Source organism: Pavona decussata, unplaced genomic scaffold, assembly GCF_977016875.1.
Source record: "Pavona decussata unplaced genomic scaffold, jaPavDecu1.1 SCAFFOLD_107, whole genome shotgun sequence".
Classification (NCBI taxonomy): Eukaryota; Metazoa; Cnidaria; class Anthozoa; order Scleractinia; family Agariciidae; genus Pavona; species Pavona decussata.
The window spans coordinates 220,001-239,929 of NW_028145521.1; the positions used below are offsets into that span (position 1 = coordinate 220,001).

General features: G+C 36.8%; 3 protein-coding genes across 3 annotated transcripts in view; all 3 read left to right on the top strand.

Annotated features, from left to right (window-relative positions):
- LOC146470970 (uncharacterized) overlaps window positions 1–19,929 on the top strand; it is an 84,731-nt gene that overhangs the window by 62,208 nt on the left and 2,594 nt on the right. Inside the window, exon 13 of the mRNA XM_085121346.1 lies at window positions 1,252–2,844. Within this exon, the coding sequence (XP_084977472.1) occupies window positions 1,252–1,910 (659 nt within the window). The 3' untranslated portion in view covers window positions 1,911–2,844. The remainder of the gene's footprint in view (window positions 1–1,251; window positions 2,845–19,929) is intronic.
- LOC146470972 (uncharacterized) lies at window positions 5,207–12,782 on the top strand. Its single transcript, XM_085121347.1, has 2 exons — window positions 5,207–7,236; window positions 10,450–12,782. The coding sequence occupies exon 2, from the start codon at window positions 11,022–11,024 to the stop codon at window positions 12,780–12,782; it is 1,761 nt and encodes a 586-aa protein (XP_084977473.1). The 5' UTR covers window positions 5,207–7,236; window positions 10,450–11,021.
- Window positions 15,573–18,836, top strand: LOC146470973 (uncharacterized). The gene has a single exon (XM_085121335.1). It carries the CDS (start codon window positions 15,730–15,732, stop codon window positions 18,760–18,762), a length of 3,033 nt encoding a protein of 1,010 aa, XP_084977461.1. The 5' UTR covers window positions 15,573–15,729; the 3' UTR covers window positions 18,763–18,836.

Below are 19,929 nucleotides of genomic sequence, written 5' to 3' on the forward strand. Positions count from 1 at the left end.
TTCGTACGCGAAACAAGCTTTCAGACCAGCCAATTTTGCTTCCAGCTTTTCGTGTCTTTGAGACCGCCGACAGCCAGAACAAATTTTCTTAAATTTTTAAAGATTCCGGCGGGATTTCGAAAGACGAATGACACCATGTTTGTTGAGACGATAATACCTACCAACAAACCAAAGCGCATTGAAAACTACATTTTGAGCGTGACCGAGAATTTTGATTTTGCTTGTTGTTAATAGACATTCGCTCTTAAAGCAGTCCTTTGCTCCGGTTTCAACTGAATTAACGTATCTCCCTGCGAAAGTAGTTTAGTCGTTTCCAAAGCAAAGCAAACTCGAAATCGAAAGGACACTCGAGAGAGTTCTTTTCCGCCTCGGCATATTCATCTTTGATAAACGGTTAACCGGATGTCGTTTTGGTCTATGAGTTTGATTGACAGACGATTGGCCAATGGCAATACATCATTGCCTCCCGTTCGCTGACGAACGGCGCTCGGTAAAATGTCTGGGCTTAGCGGCAGGCGTTTCCTTTCCTTCCCCGCCCCTCCCCCCCCCCCCCCCCGTTCCTACTTTTTTGCTCCTTTTTGCCCAATGCCCTCGCGCGCTTGCCCCGCTTGGCTTGAAGGAAAAGGAAACGACTGCTACGCAGGCTAAATTTTGGACGATTGACTGAACGGCCGAGCTTTACTCATTGCAAACTGCAAGTTAGTTCGTCTCATGTGAAGTTCCACGTTTGACCCGGGCCTAACTTTCCACTTCTGTTTTGGGGATAATATTACAACATCTCATGACGCTTTGTTTTGGTTGCGCTGGCACTCCTCGGTACATTTAGCCACAAAGACGTTTACATTTTACTCCTTTGCGTCTTATGAATCACACAGCGAATCCATTTGATCACTATCCTGAGTATAGTTTAATACTACGGAGTTTTAGAACACTATTTGATTTTATTTATGTTTTGCCCAACGTTTAACACCTAATGACTCTGTTCACACACTTTGTATTCAAGTAGGACGGTCCTCTGTTGTCTTACTATAAGGAAGGATTCGAACACACTTTTGAAAAGGCACTTCACCTTTGACGATCACGTGTCTGTTGTCGAAGAGGGCGTGCATGTTAATTAATACGAGATTTCTAAACTTTTGTTAGATCCAACCAAGACAATGATACTATTTTAAGTTAAAATTTTACTATTAAAGAGATTTTTCTAGCTGGAAAACGTTTAATCTTGGCAAATGTTGTTTTTTGATTGTGCAGGTACAAATACTAGTACGTTTGCCGAATTTCGTGCCTGTAAATGTTTAGATGGATTTCACCGTTATCATCTCTTTGAAAAATGCATACAGTGTCCCAAAGATGGACTGGAATGTAAGAATGACTACGCTACTTTGAAAGAAGGTTATTGGTGGAATTGGCCAGAGGAAAGTCCAACACACAAAGAACTTTATAAGAATTTCACCAGAATCCTAGAAAATGCTTCGTTCAGTCCGAAACTACACATGAATAATTCGTCGCCTGATTATGTCCCCATTTACTACCGACACAAACTTCCCCGACTGTATAAATGTCCTAGACATGAGTCGTGTCTGGGAGGTTTAGATTCAACTTGTGCCGATGGTTATGAAGGTCCATTATGTGAGGTATGCAGTGCTAGACATTACAAATGGCTGAAAAGATGCGAGGAGTGCCCAACCAAGACATGGACTGCCGTACAGCTCTCTCTCGTAACAGTAGTAATTCTAATAGTCGTTCTTGTGGTGGTTTGGACAAGCAGAAAGAAAAACAAAGACATTAAAGAGCGTTCCTCAGTGGACATCATTCTTGGGAGGTTAAAAATTGTGATTGGCTTCTATCAAGTAACCTCTGGAATTCTAGAAGCCTTCTCATATATTAAATGGCCGGACTCTCTTGCTTAAGTCGGAAAGTACTCCGAGGTGCTACAACTGAACCTTCTTCAGATCGCTCCGGTGCAATGCGTCTTTCCAAACTTAGAGCGCGATACATATAATGCATTTGCAAGCTTATATGTCACCATTGCAGTAAATGCTTTTGCTACAATCGTGGCGTTTGCTTGTTACGGCCTTAGCAAGTTCATTTTATCACGGAAACCTTGGAGCCAAGAAAAGAAATTGAAGAAAGCCTCGTGCGCGAAAGAGTTGATTTACCGAAACTTATTTTTCTTTCTCTTCGTTACATACCTGACCACGTGCTCTAAGACAGTTAGCGTTCTTCCCCTTGCTTGCCGCAGCATTTGTTATGACCAAGCGGAACAGAATTGCCGTAAGTTTCTTAGAGCTGATTACAGCATTGAATGTGCGAATGGATTTAAACAAAAAGTCATCGTTGCATACTGTGCAATGTTTTATATCATCTTACTGCCGACTGCATCGCTGGTGTTCATTTATAAGCAACGAAGAGCGCATCCCAGTGTTGAAAAAGATTCCGACAAAAACACTCACAACTCGGAGATTTTCGCTGGACTGAGATTTATTTATGAGAATTACAATGATCGTTCATGGTACTGGGAACTGATAGAAACATTTCGAAAAGTGGTGTTAACATCTGGGTTGATCCTCGTGGAAAGCGAGAGCAGATCTTACATTGGCCTAGCCTGTATCACATCAGGTATCTACACAGTGTTCTTCGCCTATAAGAAACCAATGGTGGATCCTTTTGAAAACAAGCTAATGCTGTCATCTCTGACCGTCACCTTCGTTAACCTGGTATTAGGGGCTGTCAGCAGAATTCCAAAAGAAATTAAGCCTTCTCCAATTGACCAATATGAGGACAACATCGTCTTTGAGGCACTGGTGTTTGGAGCCAACTCCTTAGTCATTGGTTTTCTCGTAGGTGAGCCAAATGACATTTTGAACATTTTTTCTTTTTTTTTTCTTTTCTATAAATAAAAATCTAACGTACAGGTAGTAAGGGCACCAGGAAATCTCAGGAAGTAACCGGTGTCACTTGAGTGCAGAAAAGGGAAAAACATGTTATTACCAGAGCGATTACTATTACTCGATGGCCCCTATTAAAATAAGTGGCTATTAAAAGTGAACATGCCACAAAACCCCTATTGAGCCTCCCGTTTGGAGGTCTGAATCTGTGATTAGCGCCCTTCTATAATGCCTCTCTACTCCTCTCCTATTTTAGTAAACACAAAAGACATATTTACGCCTCGGGTATACCACTGGCCAAAATATCAGTCAGTTGGTCTACAGTGTAACTTATTTTGATCTTCAAGTATCATGTCATCGCTGTGACGTTTTCCGAGCGTCAAAGGACTTCACTAGTTCTCGTTGTGCACCTGAAAAGAAACATATTTGAACGTACTATCTATCCTCCAAGACTCATCGCCATCACTTTTTCAGTTGCGAAGTTTGGGAGAGCTGCAGGATCCTCTCCACTTCTCCTCCGCCCCTCCTTGCCAGAGAAGGCAGCAAAAAAGCTTCGTCTACATGGAGTTAAACGATAAAATCAAATGAGATTAAAGATAAAAAACGCAACCCTGCTATACGTAAGTTACTTGTGTCGTTAGCAGTCTCTCTCTTTATCCCGCACTAGCTAATTACGCGGGATGCCCTGAGGGGGCATACCGTGTCTAAAAACGGGACGATTTCTTTTTCTTCGTCGTAGCTTCAAATCGGTACATTAATTTATTCATTAAACTCACCCCTCTCCTACTCGGGGTGTATTGTTCTGATTGTCTTCAACAGAAGCAGGCCAATCAAAATCCATATCTGTCGCGTATATTGCGAGGGAGGGGACCCACTCAACCCTACTCGTGTGACGTCAAAGCATCATTTGATTTATGCATTAATCTTGGATTAAATTGGTTGCGCCATATTGTTAACATGTTGTGGACTCAAGTGTGCCGTTTTCAAACGGAAAATAAACAATTTTGAAATGGTAAATTGAAAGAATAACTTCTAAGAAGCACTCGACCTTTAAAACGGTAGAAATTGGAAAATTCCTTGCGAAGGAATCGTGCTTTGTTTGACAGTTCTAGAACACGATGGGACTTGAGAAGAGGTCATTGATACGCTTACGTTATCGTAATGGAATCTCCGAAATTTCCGGTAGCGTACCACAGGGGGAACAACATAAACGCGATCATCGTGACTCAAACTCAGGTGACTCAGGATAGTTTTATCAATCTGCGAAGCAATCATTTTGAAGCGGTAAATCGAAAGAATAACTTCTGCGAAGCACTCGACATTTAAAACGGTGGAAATTGGATAGTTCCTGGCGAAGGAATCGTGCTTTGTTTGACAGTTTTAGAACCACGATGGGAGACTGACACCTCCTCCCCCAGGAAATAATGGGGTATTTTGCCACACTGTCCATTCCGGTGGTCGAGCATTAGACTTTTACCCAATTACCCCGGGGAATTTGATCATCTCTTTGTTTTTCACCTTACAGAATCTTCCCCCCCTTTAATGACCTATTCATTGGCAAATACAGTAAGTTTCTTATTGAATACGTCTATGTACAACAAAAATGGGACGCTACAGCAGCAGACTGGCCATTTTTGCAATACTACGGTGTGTTGGAATGTTTCGTGAGGTACATTGTTTTGCAAGTCAACAATCTGTCATGTCACTCATCGTCGCTCGCGTGATTATCAACATTTCCATTTTCTAAAAAAAAAAATAAACGCATAAAATATTGCTCGTGTCCCGACTGTATTAAGTTCTCTTCTTCAAACGTCTGATTTAAACATCCTTGACGCTTGAGTAACATTTTCACAACAACTTGGAAGTAGTGGTAGGAAAAATATGCGTGTCATTGCGCATTTTTGACCTTACGATTATTTTTGTGAAAATAGACGCATACGTCAGAGAATAAACATCCTTAGGGGAACAAATTACTTTCATTTTCGATTGTCGCCTGACGTCTCACAAACAGATAACCTTCAGACTAACTAATTCCTTTGTTTTCTGCGGTCATTTGTTCCTCAAGAAAGCTACCAACAGTAAGTATATGACGTTCGCCTCTAGTTTCGTTAGCTGTCATTTCATACAATAACAAAATATGAAAATTTCGTCAAACAGACCGGTAGGTGGGGTATCTAAAGAAAACGTCGGCGGGTGAAACAACATAATGCTATTTTTGTGACTCATACTATTGCATGCACACATGGAAAACGCTGATAGGATTTCATGAATTGGGAATGGATGATATTCGTTATTTTTAGCCTAAGCAATGCTTTTTTCTTTCAGCTCAGATTGCTTCACGAGAATTTCCGGTATCTCTGAAATTGCTGTGATCTTACAATTACGATATCATTAGCAACTTTTGAAATTGATTGAAAAAGTCATAATTTTACTCAAGAAACGATCCCTTAACAAGCTTAGTCAATATGAAATGCCATCTAATCTTTGCAAGCTTATGTGCACTCTGGAGGGATGATGTACGGTGTTTGGAGCGAAAAATCAATTATGTTATTGCCATGGTATGAAAACAATCTCGGTGTAAGGTTACGTTATGATGGTGCAAACAATCTGGGTACAATGTTACTTTGTGATGGTGCAATCAATCTGGGTACAAGGTTACGTTGAACTTGCGCAATCTACGTTGATAAATACGGCGAATAGCAAGTTAAGCGTTAGTTAGATGGTAACAATTGCAGTTAGCGATTGGCGTTGAGTTCGAAACGTGTTCATTAGTCGTATTTAGCGATCCTTTTCGAGGAGGACATCAATTACTGCTTGAGGTAACTGCTTTAACGTAGACTCTGTTTGGTTGATATAGCTTGTAATAGCGGTATTCTGTACGAAATGACAAATAGGCGAAAAGTGTACAGCAGATCTCGGTTTATTCAGACTTAACGTTCACTCGTGTGATTCACGGCAAGGTTGGGGTTTGTAATTTATCTCAACTGACATTAATTGAAAGAGCGTCGATTTTTTTTAGACACTTCTGAGTTAAGACTGCGTTTAAGACTTCACCACTGATTTTTGGCTGACAAAGTTTCAACACCCTTCATCGTTTTGGACCATTTTATTCTCTGCGGTTTAAATTTGCTAGTGAAGCAATTTCCATTATTTAAACTCTTCGTATATAATCAATTTGTAACTGGCGTTGGGTTCGAAAAGTATTCAGTAGTCGTATTGAGAAAGAAACTTTTCAAGAAGAACGTCAATTGCTGAAGCTGTTTCGTTGATGTATTAAATAATTACAAGCTTGTGGATAAATACTAGCTTGTAATAAATTAATAACGATGTCTCAGTCTACGAAATCACAAATGTGCGAAAAATCATATTCCTATAGGTTAATTTAGGTTTAACGTTTACGTCTGTGATTCGCAACAACTGAGGTTGTGGTTTGTAATTTATCTTAAAAGGCGACGATTAAGGAAGCTGTTATTCTTATACTTTTGTGTTAAGACTGCATTTGGTAGCATACCAAAGACTCAATTGTTCTTTCGGATGAAAGGAAGCTTCAAAAACGTTTATCATTTTTATTTTCGCGCTATATACGACTTAGACCCTGTTCACCGGAGCATTTGATTATCTCTTTGTTTTTCACCTTACAGCACTTTTCCCTCCTTTAATTGCTTATTCATTGGCAAATACAGTAAGTTCCTTATTAAATACATCTATGTATATACAACAAAAATGGGACGCTACAGCAGCAGAATGGCCATCTTTGCAATACTACGGTGTGTTGGAATGTTTCCTGAGGTATTACAAATATTGCTTTGCAAGTCAACAATCTGTCATGTCACTCATCGTCGTTCGCGTGATTATCAACATTGCCATTTTCTAAAAAAAAAATAAACAAGCTAACGTCATCACTCCCCTGGTCATCATGCAACGCGTTTTTCAAGCTTTAATACGATGGGCCTTGTCAGTTTATCCATAAACGCATCAAATATTGCTCGTGTCCCGACTGTATTAAGTTCTGTTCTTCAAACTTCTGATTTAAACAGCCTTGAGGCTCGAGTAACATTTTCACAACAAGTAGCGGTAGGAATAATGTGCGGGTCATTGCGCATTTTTGACCTCATGATTATTGTTTCGCGCTCGGCTATTTCGCGCGACGTCTCGACTATTCAGAAGGGGACTACTTGTAGTCTATTATTTTTGTGAAAATAGACGCATACGTCAGAGAATAAACATTCTTAGGGGAACAAATTACTTTCATTTTCGATTGTCACCTGACGTCTCACAAACAGATACTTCAGACTAACTAATTCCTTTGTTTTCTGCGGTCATTTGTTCCTCAAGAAAGCTACCAACAGTAAGTATATGACGTTCGCCTCTAGTTGCGTTAGCTGTGATTTCATACAATAACAAAAGATGAAAATTTCGTCAAACAGACCGGTTTATTTGACGAAAACGTCGGTGGGTGAAACAACATAACGCTATCTTTATGACTCAAACTATTGCATGCACACATGGACAACGCCGATAGGATTTAATGAATTTGGATGATATACGTTATCTTTAGCCTGAGTGCCATGCTTTTTTCTTTCAGCTCAGATTGCTTCACGAGAATTTCCGTCCGGTATCTATGAAATTGCTGTGATCTTACAATTACGATATCATTAGCAACTTTTAAAATTGGTTGAAAATTAACCTTTAAAAAGTCATAATTTTACTCAATAAACGATCCCTAGCAAGCTTAGTCAATATGAAATGCGATCTAATCTTTGCAAGCTTATGTGCACTCTGAAGGGATGATGTACGGTGTTTGGAGCGAAAAATCAATTATGTTATTGCCATGCTATGAAAACAAACTCGGTGCAAGGTTACGTTGTAATGGTGCAAACAATCTGGGTACAATGTTACTTTGTGATTGTACATGTGCTATCAATCTGGGTACAAGGTTACGCTGAAATGGTGCAATCAATCTGGGTACAAAGTTACGTTGAAATAATGCAATCTACGTTGATAAATCCGGCGAATAGCAAGTTAAGCGTTTTGTTAGATGGTAACAATTGCAGTTAGCGATTGGCGTTGAGTTCGAAACGTTTTTATTAGTCGTATTTAGAGATCTTTTACAAGGAGGATATCGATATTAATTACTGCTTGAGGTAACTGCTTTTACGCAGACTCTGTTTGGTTGATATAGCGGTATTCTGTACGAAATGATAAATAGGCGAAAAGTGTGCTGCAGATCTCGGTTTATATATTCATAGTTTACGTTCACTCATGTGTTTCACGGCAAGGTTGTGGTTTGTAATAATCTCAACTGGCATTAATTGAAAAAGCATCAATTTTTTTATTTACTTCTGATTTGATGGTTTGTAATTTATCTTTAAAGGCGACGATTGAAGAAGCTGTCATTCTTATACTTTTGTGTTAAGACTGCATTTGGTAGCATACCAAAGACTCAATTGTTGTTTCGGGTGAAAGGAAGTTCCAACAACGTTCATCATTTTTCTTTTCACGCTGTACGCGATTTGGAACCCTGTTCACAGGCAAGAGAGGATGAGCTACTTCTTCCTGTCTTGTCACAGGCTAATGTAATATATGAAACAAGAACCCGTTTAGTTAAATCTGCTCTATTGCAGCGTCTGTTAACTAATACTCAACCTCTGTATTTGAATTTCATGACTTTACCCTCATGTGCAGCCGCTCTAATTATAACAATGCCCTACACATGGAAATGTGACTGCCTGCGTGATGCAACGTTTTCTATTATGTCGTAACGGGGAACTCATCTACCGTAACATCACTAGAAATCCCTATATGCTTTTTAAGGAAAAACAAGAGAGGCTGATGGGCAAAACTATTACGTCATGTTCTGTATTTTTAATTACATCGCGTGGTACGGAAAGTTACCTCGTGTATTTACGCCTTATGTGAAGTACATGTAATTGAGAAATCTTCGGTAGAGTTTCTTCTCGGCATATCGAACAAAGGATAATAACAGCGAAGTTTTACTCTTTTTTGAAATAATCATTGTCCCATTGATAATAAATACAACTGATACCTCTCTTTTAAACTGACAACCTTCAAGGCTCATGTTTCCTCATTGGAGTCGATTTTTTTGCGCGTACTTGCGTGTTTCCTCTTTACATACTGGCGCCTTTAAACCAAATAAGTTAAAACAGTGTTTGCAGGACGTCAAATCCCTGCAGGAAAAAGAAAGAAAAACGCTCTATAATCTCTCGACCTCACAGGGTGGAGGTTAGGCGATAAATTGGTCCCTCTTATTGATTACTGGCGCCTTTCTCTAGTAATCCCCCTTTGATGAGGCCTGAAATTAAATAACCCCCTCTCCAGAGGCTTAGTAGAGTTTTTAAGTGAAACTGTTAAATAATCTCAATGGCACTGGTAGAAATGTTTTTCGCAATGCTTAAATTGTACGTTTGGACAAGTCGGCGAAGTAGCCGGAGGTCAGGTCTCTGGCGTATCGGTAATTACCTTATCATAAGCAACTTCCAGTATGATGTCACGTAAGATAATGAAAGGTCAGCAAGACAATGGTTGAGGTCACACTGGAGAAAGTTAACCATGGTAAACTCAAGTTTACCATGGTTAACGGCACCGCAAGTGTGACCCCCAATTTTCAGTTTACCATGGTAAACCTAACTCTGGTAAGTTGCCCTGACAACAGCGGCAAGAACAAAGTTGACTTGACCCCAGATAAGAATCTAGTTACCCAAAAAAATAGGTGGGTACATCTCTTGTCTATCTAAACCATGCTTATTTTGTTGACAGTTTGTCATCTTTTTGGACAAACGCAGTAATTACAATACATTTGTGGATTCATATTTTATAAACATGAAATTTATTTTCCCGCTCATTCGCGCGTGTGTTTGAGTTCCTTTCAACGAGCTGGCAAATGAAGTCGAATGTTTCCCCTGTTACCCTGAAATGGTCTTTCCAAAGGGCTCGAAGGAGCCGGTTATTATACATTTCCTCAAACCATCCCTGTGGTCGAGGGTAAACCCAGGCTTGCCTGCGCGCTCTTCTTTGTCTTTGCCGTCGACGGTTAATTAACGAAACCGCTGCACTTTCTTTGGTCCCAAGATCTAAATGGTTGTATGTAAGAAGGAAGTGAATTCTACGTGCTCGTCTAAGCAGCAGAATTAAAAGCAAAATGGGAACAATTGAAAATGCAACTCTCTCTTGTTGATCCATAATTTTATTACGCGCTAAGTCACAGTTCAGTAACTTACCGCCGATATGAACTCACGCGACATGTCAACATTTAGTGTACTCGTCACGTATAAGTTTACTGATCATGCGAAAAAGTGTACATGGAAAGCGTCAAATCTATTTTTTATGACTTTGACAGGTTTACTACGGTAACTAGGTGGTTGCGCAATTTACCTTGGTAAAGCAATTTTTACCATGGTAAAGCCTCTAGTGTGACCTCAGCCAATGACTTGCTCATATACTGTATTTTGTTTTATTTTAGTGATGTAATTCTGATTAGTTTTCAGCAGTTATTTTTTCTTTCAATTTTAACAGATTGTCTTTTTTTGGTTTTGTTTTGCAGGTGTAAGTCGTTAAGGTTGAATTTCTGCCTGAGAGTGAAACCAACTGATTGTTAGCAAAGAAGGCCTACAAAACGTAGCACCTACATAGTGGTGGACTGTTTGTTACAAGAGCATCCAGTGGCAGAAAACGTAGCGACCACAAAGCGTAGGAGTCAACTGGTTGTCATAACAGAACTCCCAGCGCAGCAGTCAGCTGATTGTCAAAACAGAAAACCCAACAACCCATCGTAGCAGCCGCTCGGTTGTTACAACACCCATCGTAGCAGCCACTTGGTTGTTACAACAGAACACCCATCGTAGCAACTACTCGGTTGCTACACCCATCGTAGCAGCCACCTGGTTGTTACAACAATAAGTAGCAGCCACTTGGTTGTTACAACTGTAACACATTGAACAAGAAATTAACAGAAATTAACAGATATTCAAAGCTATACAAACCTTGCAAACCTTGCAAAACCTGAAAGAGTGTGACATAAAACATAGAGTGCGATATTGAAACAAAAGAGACAGTGAATTACACAATAAAGGACTGTGAAGAAGAGTGGGACAAAAATAGTAAGAGTATTTAACAATGCTTGACATGAATAAAAAAGTGAAATACGGTACTTGTAGGTCACTATTTGCATTGTTTATTAATAATATTAAAAGGGATACTAAAAGAAGACGACATCATTATCGAGAACCCAGTAGAATCCCATTAAGAGCTCTAAAGAAGGGTTTAAAAAGGAGAAACAGAATATTTCTTAGAAAGTATGTTTTAAAAACTGTCCCAAAATCGTCTTTTCTTTATCAAATTATCAAAGTAGCTTCATTACGAAAAACAGTACTTTGTAACAGCAGGAAAGCTATGGAAAACTGCACAAGCAAATATCTTGCATCGAAAAAAGAAAGGACTTATAAAAATGTTAATCATGAAATGACACATGTCAGTATAAAGGAATCTGGCGATATAGAGACCAATCCTTATCCTCGTGTCATTGCTTTACGTGGACTCTTCGATCCTTGCGTTATTTCAAACAAAGAAGCACATATTATAAATGGGAATATATTCATCAGTAAAGCAACAAATTCCAAGACCTCTTCCATCAGTGAACTGTCACAACAGGGAACAAATGCTAGAAGACATTTCATAAATTATTGCCTTACTCATTCAGGCAAGTTTTCATGTGCAGTAGATTGTTTTCTTGAACTTAGCGTTGCTATTTTTAAAGATTCTCTGAGAGATATCGAACGTAATGAGTTTTTTCAAACTTTATTTGACGCATGTCTACAGTTAGAAAACCATGATGTACAAACAGAAATGGCAGTAGTTCGAGAACCTGTTTGGGTTTACTTAAGACAACATTGCAACTCATTTACCGCAATGTCTGCAGATGCTGTATTTAGTGACATATTTAGGTTGGATACAGTTGGTATGATGACGGAGGAATTAAAATCCCTTTTTCTTATACAACAAAGTAATCAGTCAGTTTGTTCATCGTGTAACAATGCAATTATAAAAAACACAGCTATATTTGTACTTTACATAAATTCTCCGAACTTGCTTCACAATGGCTTAGAGAATTATGTTTCTGAGGCTATATTACCAAATAGCAGTGCACTCTACTGTGATTTGTGTCAAGAGCATTCTGGGGATCTTTCAATGCTACAACATTTTGTTATACTTCCACGATTTTTAACTATGGAACTGTCATCCAATTATATTAATCAAATATTTTTTCCTTTGACTATGGATGTACTTGGTCAAAATTATGTACTTAAAGGCATGGTTCGATGTCTAAGTTCTCATTTTACAGTTGCTATAAAAGATGATGCTCGTTGGATATATGTAGATGATATGTGTGTTTCAGTTAGAATTTACACTTCTTTTCAGCACCTCTTGAGTAGCCATTCTAACGGTTGGTTTTTTGCTATATATGAAAAGTCTTTAATAAGGGATAATAATGGTATACAAAAAAATGCAGTGGCGTGCAAAACTGTGCAGCAAAGTTGTAATAACGTTTTTGTTGGCACTTTACCGAAAGATGTACCTATTATTAAAACTACAAATAATGAAACTATAACGAAGAGTTCTGCCATAGCTCTGTATGCAATTTGTTTTTCTGTTATTAAACCTTGTAGTTATTGGAAGTCTGATACATTAGATGCTCTTGTTGAATATGGAAGTGCTTTCTTTACTGAGACTATTAAAAATCAGACAAGTTCCAGTGAACTACCACAGAATGTTAATATATACGGTGCCAATATTAATGTAAAGGTTGTTACGAGTAATAAAGGAATTCTTGTGTGTAATTCATTTTTTAGTAAGGTTGATGTTGCAAAATGGAACTAAGAGTTCAGGATTTTTACTTCAGTTTCCCAGCCTATGTTTAAGTTGCGTTTTTCACAAAACCAGCAAAAATGTAACATTTTACTTAATTTCTTTGAATAAAATTCAAGGACTTGGTGTACACAGAATAAGTGATAAAAATTACTTAGTAGAAAGGGTCTGTCAAAGTGTGACAAATACTGCAAAGTCTAATGAAATACAGTATTTCTTTCAGAGTGTATTGTGCACTTGTGAGTTAAATAAAGGTGAAAAACAAAAGATTATGAAATGCCACAAATCTGCTAAGTGCAAAAAAGAAATTGCAATTAAAAGGAGAAAGTCTTATTCTCAATTTGAACCTGCAAGGAAAAAAATCTGCTTAGATAAGCGCCGTGAGTGTTACAATAATGAAAAGCAAAAAGTTCTGATTGCACGCACTGAAAAATATAAATCTATGAATCCCAATGAAAAACAAAATATGCTCACTCACCGTGCAGAGAAATATAAATCTATGGATGCTCATGAGAAAGAACAACTCTTAGCTAAAACAAGAGAAACTTATCACAACATGAAAAGCGAAGAAAAAGAAAAATGGCTTGAAAAGATCAGGAGAGTGGCTAGGAATACAGAGGAAAGAAAAGCTATCTCAGACAATGACTTGGACTTCTGTATTGCATCTTTCCAAAAAGCAGTAAGAGAAGGGCCTTATTACATATGTTCTGTGTGTAATAGAACTCTTTATAGGAAAACAGTAATAGAATTAAAGAAAATTAAATATGTCAAACAGCATCTTTTCACAGGAAAAATGTCTTTTGATAAGAAAGAATATATCTGTAAAACATGTCACTCTAAATTGTTAAAAGAACAAGTTCCCTGTCAAGCTGTTTATAACAAATTAATGGTTGATGAAACCCCCCCAGAACTAGAATGTCTAGAAAAACTTGAGCAGATTCTTATATCTCAACGCATTGTCTTTGAAAAAATAGTAATTATGCCCAAAGGTCAACAAAGGAAAATTAAAGGAGCCATCTGTAATGTGCCTGTAGAATGTGATCATACCTGTAATGTCTTGCCTAGACCTCCTGAAAGCTCAGGAATAATTATGTTAAAACTTAAAAGAAAGCTTGATTTTAGAGGCCATGTTTATTTTCAAGCTGTACGACCTGCAGTTATACTCAATGCGCTAAATTGGCTCAGAATAAACAATCCTTTATATAGTTGTATAACAGTTAATATTGAAAACATTGACATAAATCTGAGAGAAATGCAGTTACGAGCTGATTCAGACAGTGCCGATGGTGAAGAGTCTCCAATTATTCAGGTATCTTGTGAACAGACAGCAACAAATGATCAAAGTGAGGAGGAAAGAAATGATCCTTTGAATGAATTTAGAGCAGCAACTTCTGAAACGTGTTTACAGTCAGTGCTACCAGATTATCCTGTAAATGTGGACAAAAATACCAGATTAAAGTCTCATGGAAATGAAATTTTTAATATTGCACCAGGTGAAAATAAACATCCAGTTTCATTCATGACTGATAAAAATTGTGAAGAATTAGCATTTCCAGTATTATTTCCAAAGGGCAGATTTAGCTATACTGTAGAGAGAGCGGTCAATCTGTCACCTACAAAATACTTCAATGCCCGTCTTTTACATTATAGTGGTAAGTTTGCAATGAATCCTGAATATTTGTTTTTTGCGCAGTTCATCATAGAACAAAAAAAAGTTTCAGATAGTATTGCTATTGCTCTGACAAAAGTTCATGGACAGTCTCTGACTGCATCTCATTTAAGATCTAATGTGCAAAATTTTCAAAATCTTATCTTTCAAGACCAGGCTTACTTGTTTTTAAGGCAAATTCCAGGTACACCACCATACTGGCAAAAATTTATGTTTGAAGTTATAGCGATGGTAAAACAACTTGGAATTCCAACATGGTTCATGACATTGTCTTGTGCTGACCTTCGATGGCCTGAGTTGTTTCAAATTATTGGGAAAATACAAGGACTTAATTTAACTGATGAAGAAATTGAAGGATTGTCTTACAATGAGAGGTGCTCTATGCTTAATTCTAATCCTGTTGTTGTTGCTAAGCATTTTCAGTATAGAGTAGAGACATTTTTTACTGAAGTGTTATTGAGCAAAGCAAATCCTATTGGTAAAATAGTTTATTATGCTTTACGTATTGAATTTCAAATGAGAGGATCACCTCATTTACATGCACTAATATGGACAAGTGATTGCCCAAAGTTAACAAATGAAACAAAAGAAGATTACATAAAATATATAGACAATCATGTTCAAGCATACTTGCCAGATAAACAAAAAGATTCTCAATTATTTACCTTAGTTCAGACTTATCAGAAGCACAATCACTCAAAGAGTTGTAGAAAATATACTAATGTTCCATGCAGATTTAATTTTGGACAATTTTTCACAAAGAGAACAGTAGTAGCAGAACCACTTTCTGAAAAGTTAGATGAAGAGTTGAAAAGAGATATTTTAACAAGAAGAAATGAAATTCTTTGCTTAGTAAAAGAAGAAATAAATAAAATCTTGAACCCAAATAAACCACAGTATAATCCTAAGACAACGGAAGAAAAACTGTTGAGTTCATTAGGTGTTACAGAAGAACAATATTACTGGGCCTTGTCTATATCTGGTGATTCTGATTTTGATCTGCATCTTAAACGACCGCTTGATAGCTGTTTTATCAATAATTATTTTGTTGCTGGAATAAAAGGTTTTAGGGCTAATGTTGACTTACAACCTGTTTTTAACCATTACAAATGTATCACTTATGTTTGCTCATACTTCACAAAGGATGAAACAGAATGTTCACAGGCTATTGCCAATGCAGCAAAAGAAGCAAAGACTTCAAATTTAGCCATTAAAGACAGTTTGAGAAAAATAGGAGCGGCTTTTCTTTCTACTAGAGAAGTGAGTTCACAAGAATGTGTATATAGATGTATGCCTGAACTTTGGTTGAGAAAAGTTTTCCCTAAAACAGTTTTTGTGAGTACAGATTTACCTGACAATAGAATTCGAGTTGCAAAGAGCAAAATAGAACTTGATGAGTTACATGAAGATAGTACAGATATTTACAAATCCAATATAATAGAACGCTATAGCATCAGACCTAACAAAAATCCAATTATTGATAACTTATGTCTAGCTGAATTTGCTGCATATTATTACAAAGAATACAAAAATGATTGTGTAACAAGCGATGCACAACCTGAAATTCTTACAGATGATGTTATAGAATCACATGTTCAATTTAATACAAATGCAGATGTCATTAACTATTTACCATCCAAAATAAGATTAATAAACACAAACGAAGTTATGAAATGTAGAAAAACTAAGGCTGTATTACGGTATCATAGACCCAACAAAGTAAAAGAACCCGAAAAGTACTTTCACCACTTACTTATGCTGTACTATCCATGGCGTAATGAAGATAGTCTTATTGGCAATGAACAAACATACGCATCAAGATTTTATGAGCCGAAAGTGCAAGCTATTGTTGAACAAAAAAGAACAATATTTGAACCTGAAGCAGATGCTATAACAGAAGCATTAGAAGCCCTAAGAAATAGTGAAGTTAATAATTTTAGCCATTCCTTTGATTCTTTCAATGATCAAGAAAATGAAGACTTGCAATTAGATATGCAAAGTAATGTTGAAATTGATGACGAATCATTTAATGAACAAATTATTTCACATCTTTCTTCCAATTCTAATAGTGATAAAGTGTCTACAAATGCAACAATTACAAGTTATGTTCAACCAAGGGAAATTTCTGATGATCTATTACGTGAACATATAAGGTCGTTAAACGAGAAACAGCGTATTGCGTATGATAGTGTGCTACGCTGGTGTAGAAACAAAGTTAAAAATCTTCGTTCTTTAAAACCTTACGACATTAACCCAATATATCTTTTTATGACTGGAGGTGCTGGCTCAGGGAAAAGTCATGTAATAAATACAATATATCAGACAGCAATTAAAACATTTAGACAGACAACAAGCAATCCTGATCTGCCAACAGTACTGTTAATGGCACCCACTGGTGTTTCTGCAATACACATAGGCGGAACAACTATACATTCAGCGTTGGCTATCCCTAAAGAAACCGGTGACAATCTTCCAGCAATGTCTGACCAAAAGAAAACACAAATGAGACTTACACTGTCGGAATTAAAGCTTATTATAATAGATGAAATTTCTATGGTTTCTAACATTACTCTTCTTCATATACATCAAAGGCTAAAGGACATTTTTGGATCATCCAGCTCTAAACTATTTGCCGGTATAAGTATTATAGCTGTAGGAGATTTGTATCAACTACCACCTATACGGAGGAAACCTATTTTTGAAAAATTCAACAATGAGTGTTTCAATTTATGTCATCCATGGCATGTCTTCACGATGATAGAATTGACTGACATTATGAGGCAGAAAAATGATCGGCAGTTCGCCGAAATTTTAAACAGATTTAGAACAGCTTCACAAACTGAAGAGGATCTTAATTGTATTAATTCTCGAGTATTAGTCCCATCAACAAACAATTACCCCTTGAATGCACTTCACATCTGGGCAGAAAATGATCCTGTTAATGAACATAACAACAAACAACTTTTACAATTATCTACACCTTTGTTTGTACTTAGAGCAACAGACCAGTATCCATCAAATGTTACAAAACAAGATATTGACAAAGTATTATCAAGAGGGAGATCTGAAACAGGAGGGCTTGAATTTGAAGTGAAGATTAAAGAAGGTGCTAGAGTAATGCTTACTACAAATATTAATATTGCAGATAGACTTATAAATGGACAAATGGGAACTGTTGTTAAGATTGATGTCAATAAAAAAACACAAAAGCCAACTGTGGTTTATATAAAATTTGATGATAATGAAGCAGGAAGAACTTTAATACAAAACAGTAGTAGTATATTTGCTAGAGAAAATGCTGTTGTTCCTATTGAACAAGTATTATCAAAAATAAAAGTTCGACCAGGTAAACCATCGTCTCCAGAAGTACAGAGAATTCAATTTCCTATAAGTCTAGCTTGGGCATGTACAATTCATAAAGTCCAGGGTTTAACACTGCGAAATGTTGTTATAAGTTTCCATTTGAACAAACAAAGATCTTTTAACTATGGACAAGTATATGTTGCGTTAAGCAGGTCAACTTCACTTCAAGGACTTCATATTTTAGGAGAAATCAATACTAAACACATAAAAGCAGATCCTAGAGTACATAATGAATATGATAGATTAAGAAGTTTCAAGTTAGTAGATTTAAAAGACATTACACATTCAAATAAACGAAACATAGAAGATAACAATTTAGTTGTAACATTATGCCTTTTAAATATACGCTCTCTAAAAAAACATAGTTCTGATGTTAAATGTGATGTAAATCTTTTGAAAAATGATCTTATAGCATTTACTGAGACTCAACTTTTACCTAATGATAACGATTCAGATATTATAGATAATTTATCTCCTTTTTCCTTATATAGGTATGATCATAATTCAGATAAATACTCAAGTTTAGCCATATGCATCAAAAAAAAATTTCATGTTACAAATCAAGAATACTACCCAACTTTAAATGCTGTTAGGTTTATGTTCACATTTAACAACCATAGATCACACGTAAATATTTCTCTCCTTTTAATTTATCGTAAAAATAACTCAAACATACTTGACCTTATTAATGGTATTGACTATTTAGTTAGAAGCAATCCTATCGATATAATCTTAGGAGATTTCAATATTAACTATTTTAGCAGCAACGACATGGAAGTACTCTCATCATTAATGCAGTCTTTGGATTATTTACAAATTGTAGCGATGCCTACATTTATTTCAGGTAGTTTACTAGACCATGTTTACATCAGACAAGCAAATAACCTTAATATCGATAGTTCAGTAATCAATGTGTACTACTCTGATCATGATGCAATAAAAATCACAATACGAATTTAAACTTCGCATTTACCGTTTCGTATTTGATAAATAATAGACTTCGTATCTCCAATACAGAAAATAATTCGTTAAATCAAAAAAGAATGTTAAAAACTTTGATATAATTTGATCTGATGAGACACAGAAAGGAGCCCATCCATCCTTCCTAGCCGAGTGCCGATGTATTGTCATCAATGCATTCATGGATTCTGTTATCAAGTAAGTAGGATACAAAAAGGCTTTTTACTTTTTCTATATCAACGTTCGACTCCTTACTGTGATGTTTTGTTGAGCTCTAGAAGTCGATTGATTTGATTAATGCGTCGATGGATTGTATTATCAATTATGCAGAATACAAGTAGATTTTCTAATAAATTAATTTGTAAATGAACGAAATAGATCCGCTTTATGATTCCAGCCATTATTCTTTTCAGTCACTAGCGCAAGATATAATCAGTAGATGCTCAAGTATAAACTTCCTGAATAAATGTAATATAAAGATCCGGTACTTAGACGACGAACATAACTCATGGATCAATCTACCCAACAACAACAAACGAGGCTTCAGGAATTTTGGAAGACCACAAGAACTGCTTCAGAAAGGGAATTTTTAAACAATTAAATTGAGGACAATTCAAGCTAGCCCTTCCCGAGGGGGTGCTTCAAGTACCAATGTTCGGTTTGGCGCAAGAACTCCTTCGCGCTGTCGCCTATTGAAAAAGGCACAGGCGACAGTTTCAAGTTTGGAAACAATTCTGCAAACCTGAAGTATCTCAGTGAAGCATAGTGTCCAGTGACAGACAATGGAATGAAATACATTGGGAAGCACTGTGTTAAGTTAAACTACTTGAATATCAAAGGCTACAAAGCTGTACGAGATGTCGGCATAACTCACATCGTTCAAAACTGCTTCAAACTGATATTTCTTGATATGGGGAAGTGTAACATCATGGATTATGATATTGATGGTATGCATATTATCAGCATTCATTGGCCTCCGTTGAAGAAACTCATTATACGAAGATGTGAACATATGACAGCTACAGGAATCAAGACTATTGCTGCACAATGCTGTAGTTCCCGGTAGTACTTACAAGTGCAAGAAATCTTAGAAAACTATAGATGAAGAAAAAATATTACTGTATTCAAAAGTATGTGTACATGGATAAAGCATTTGTTCAGTCTGTT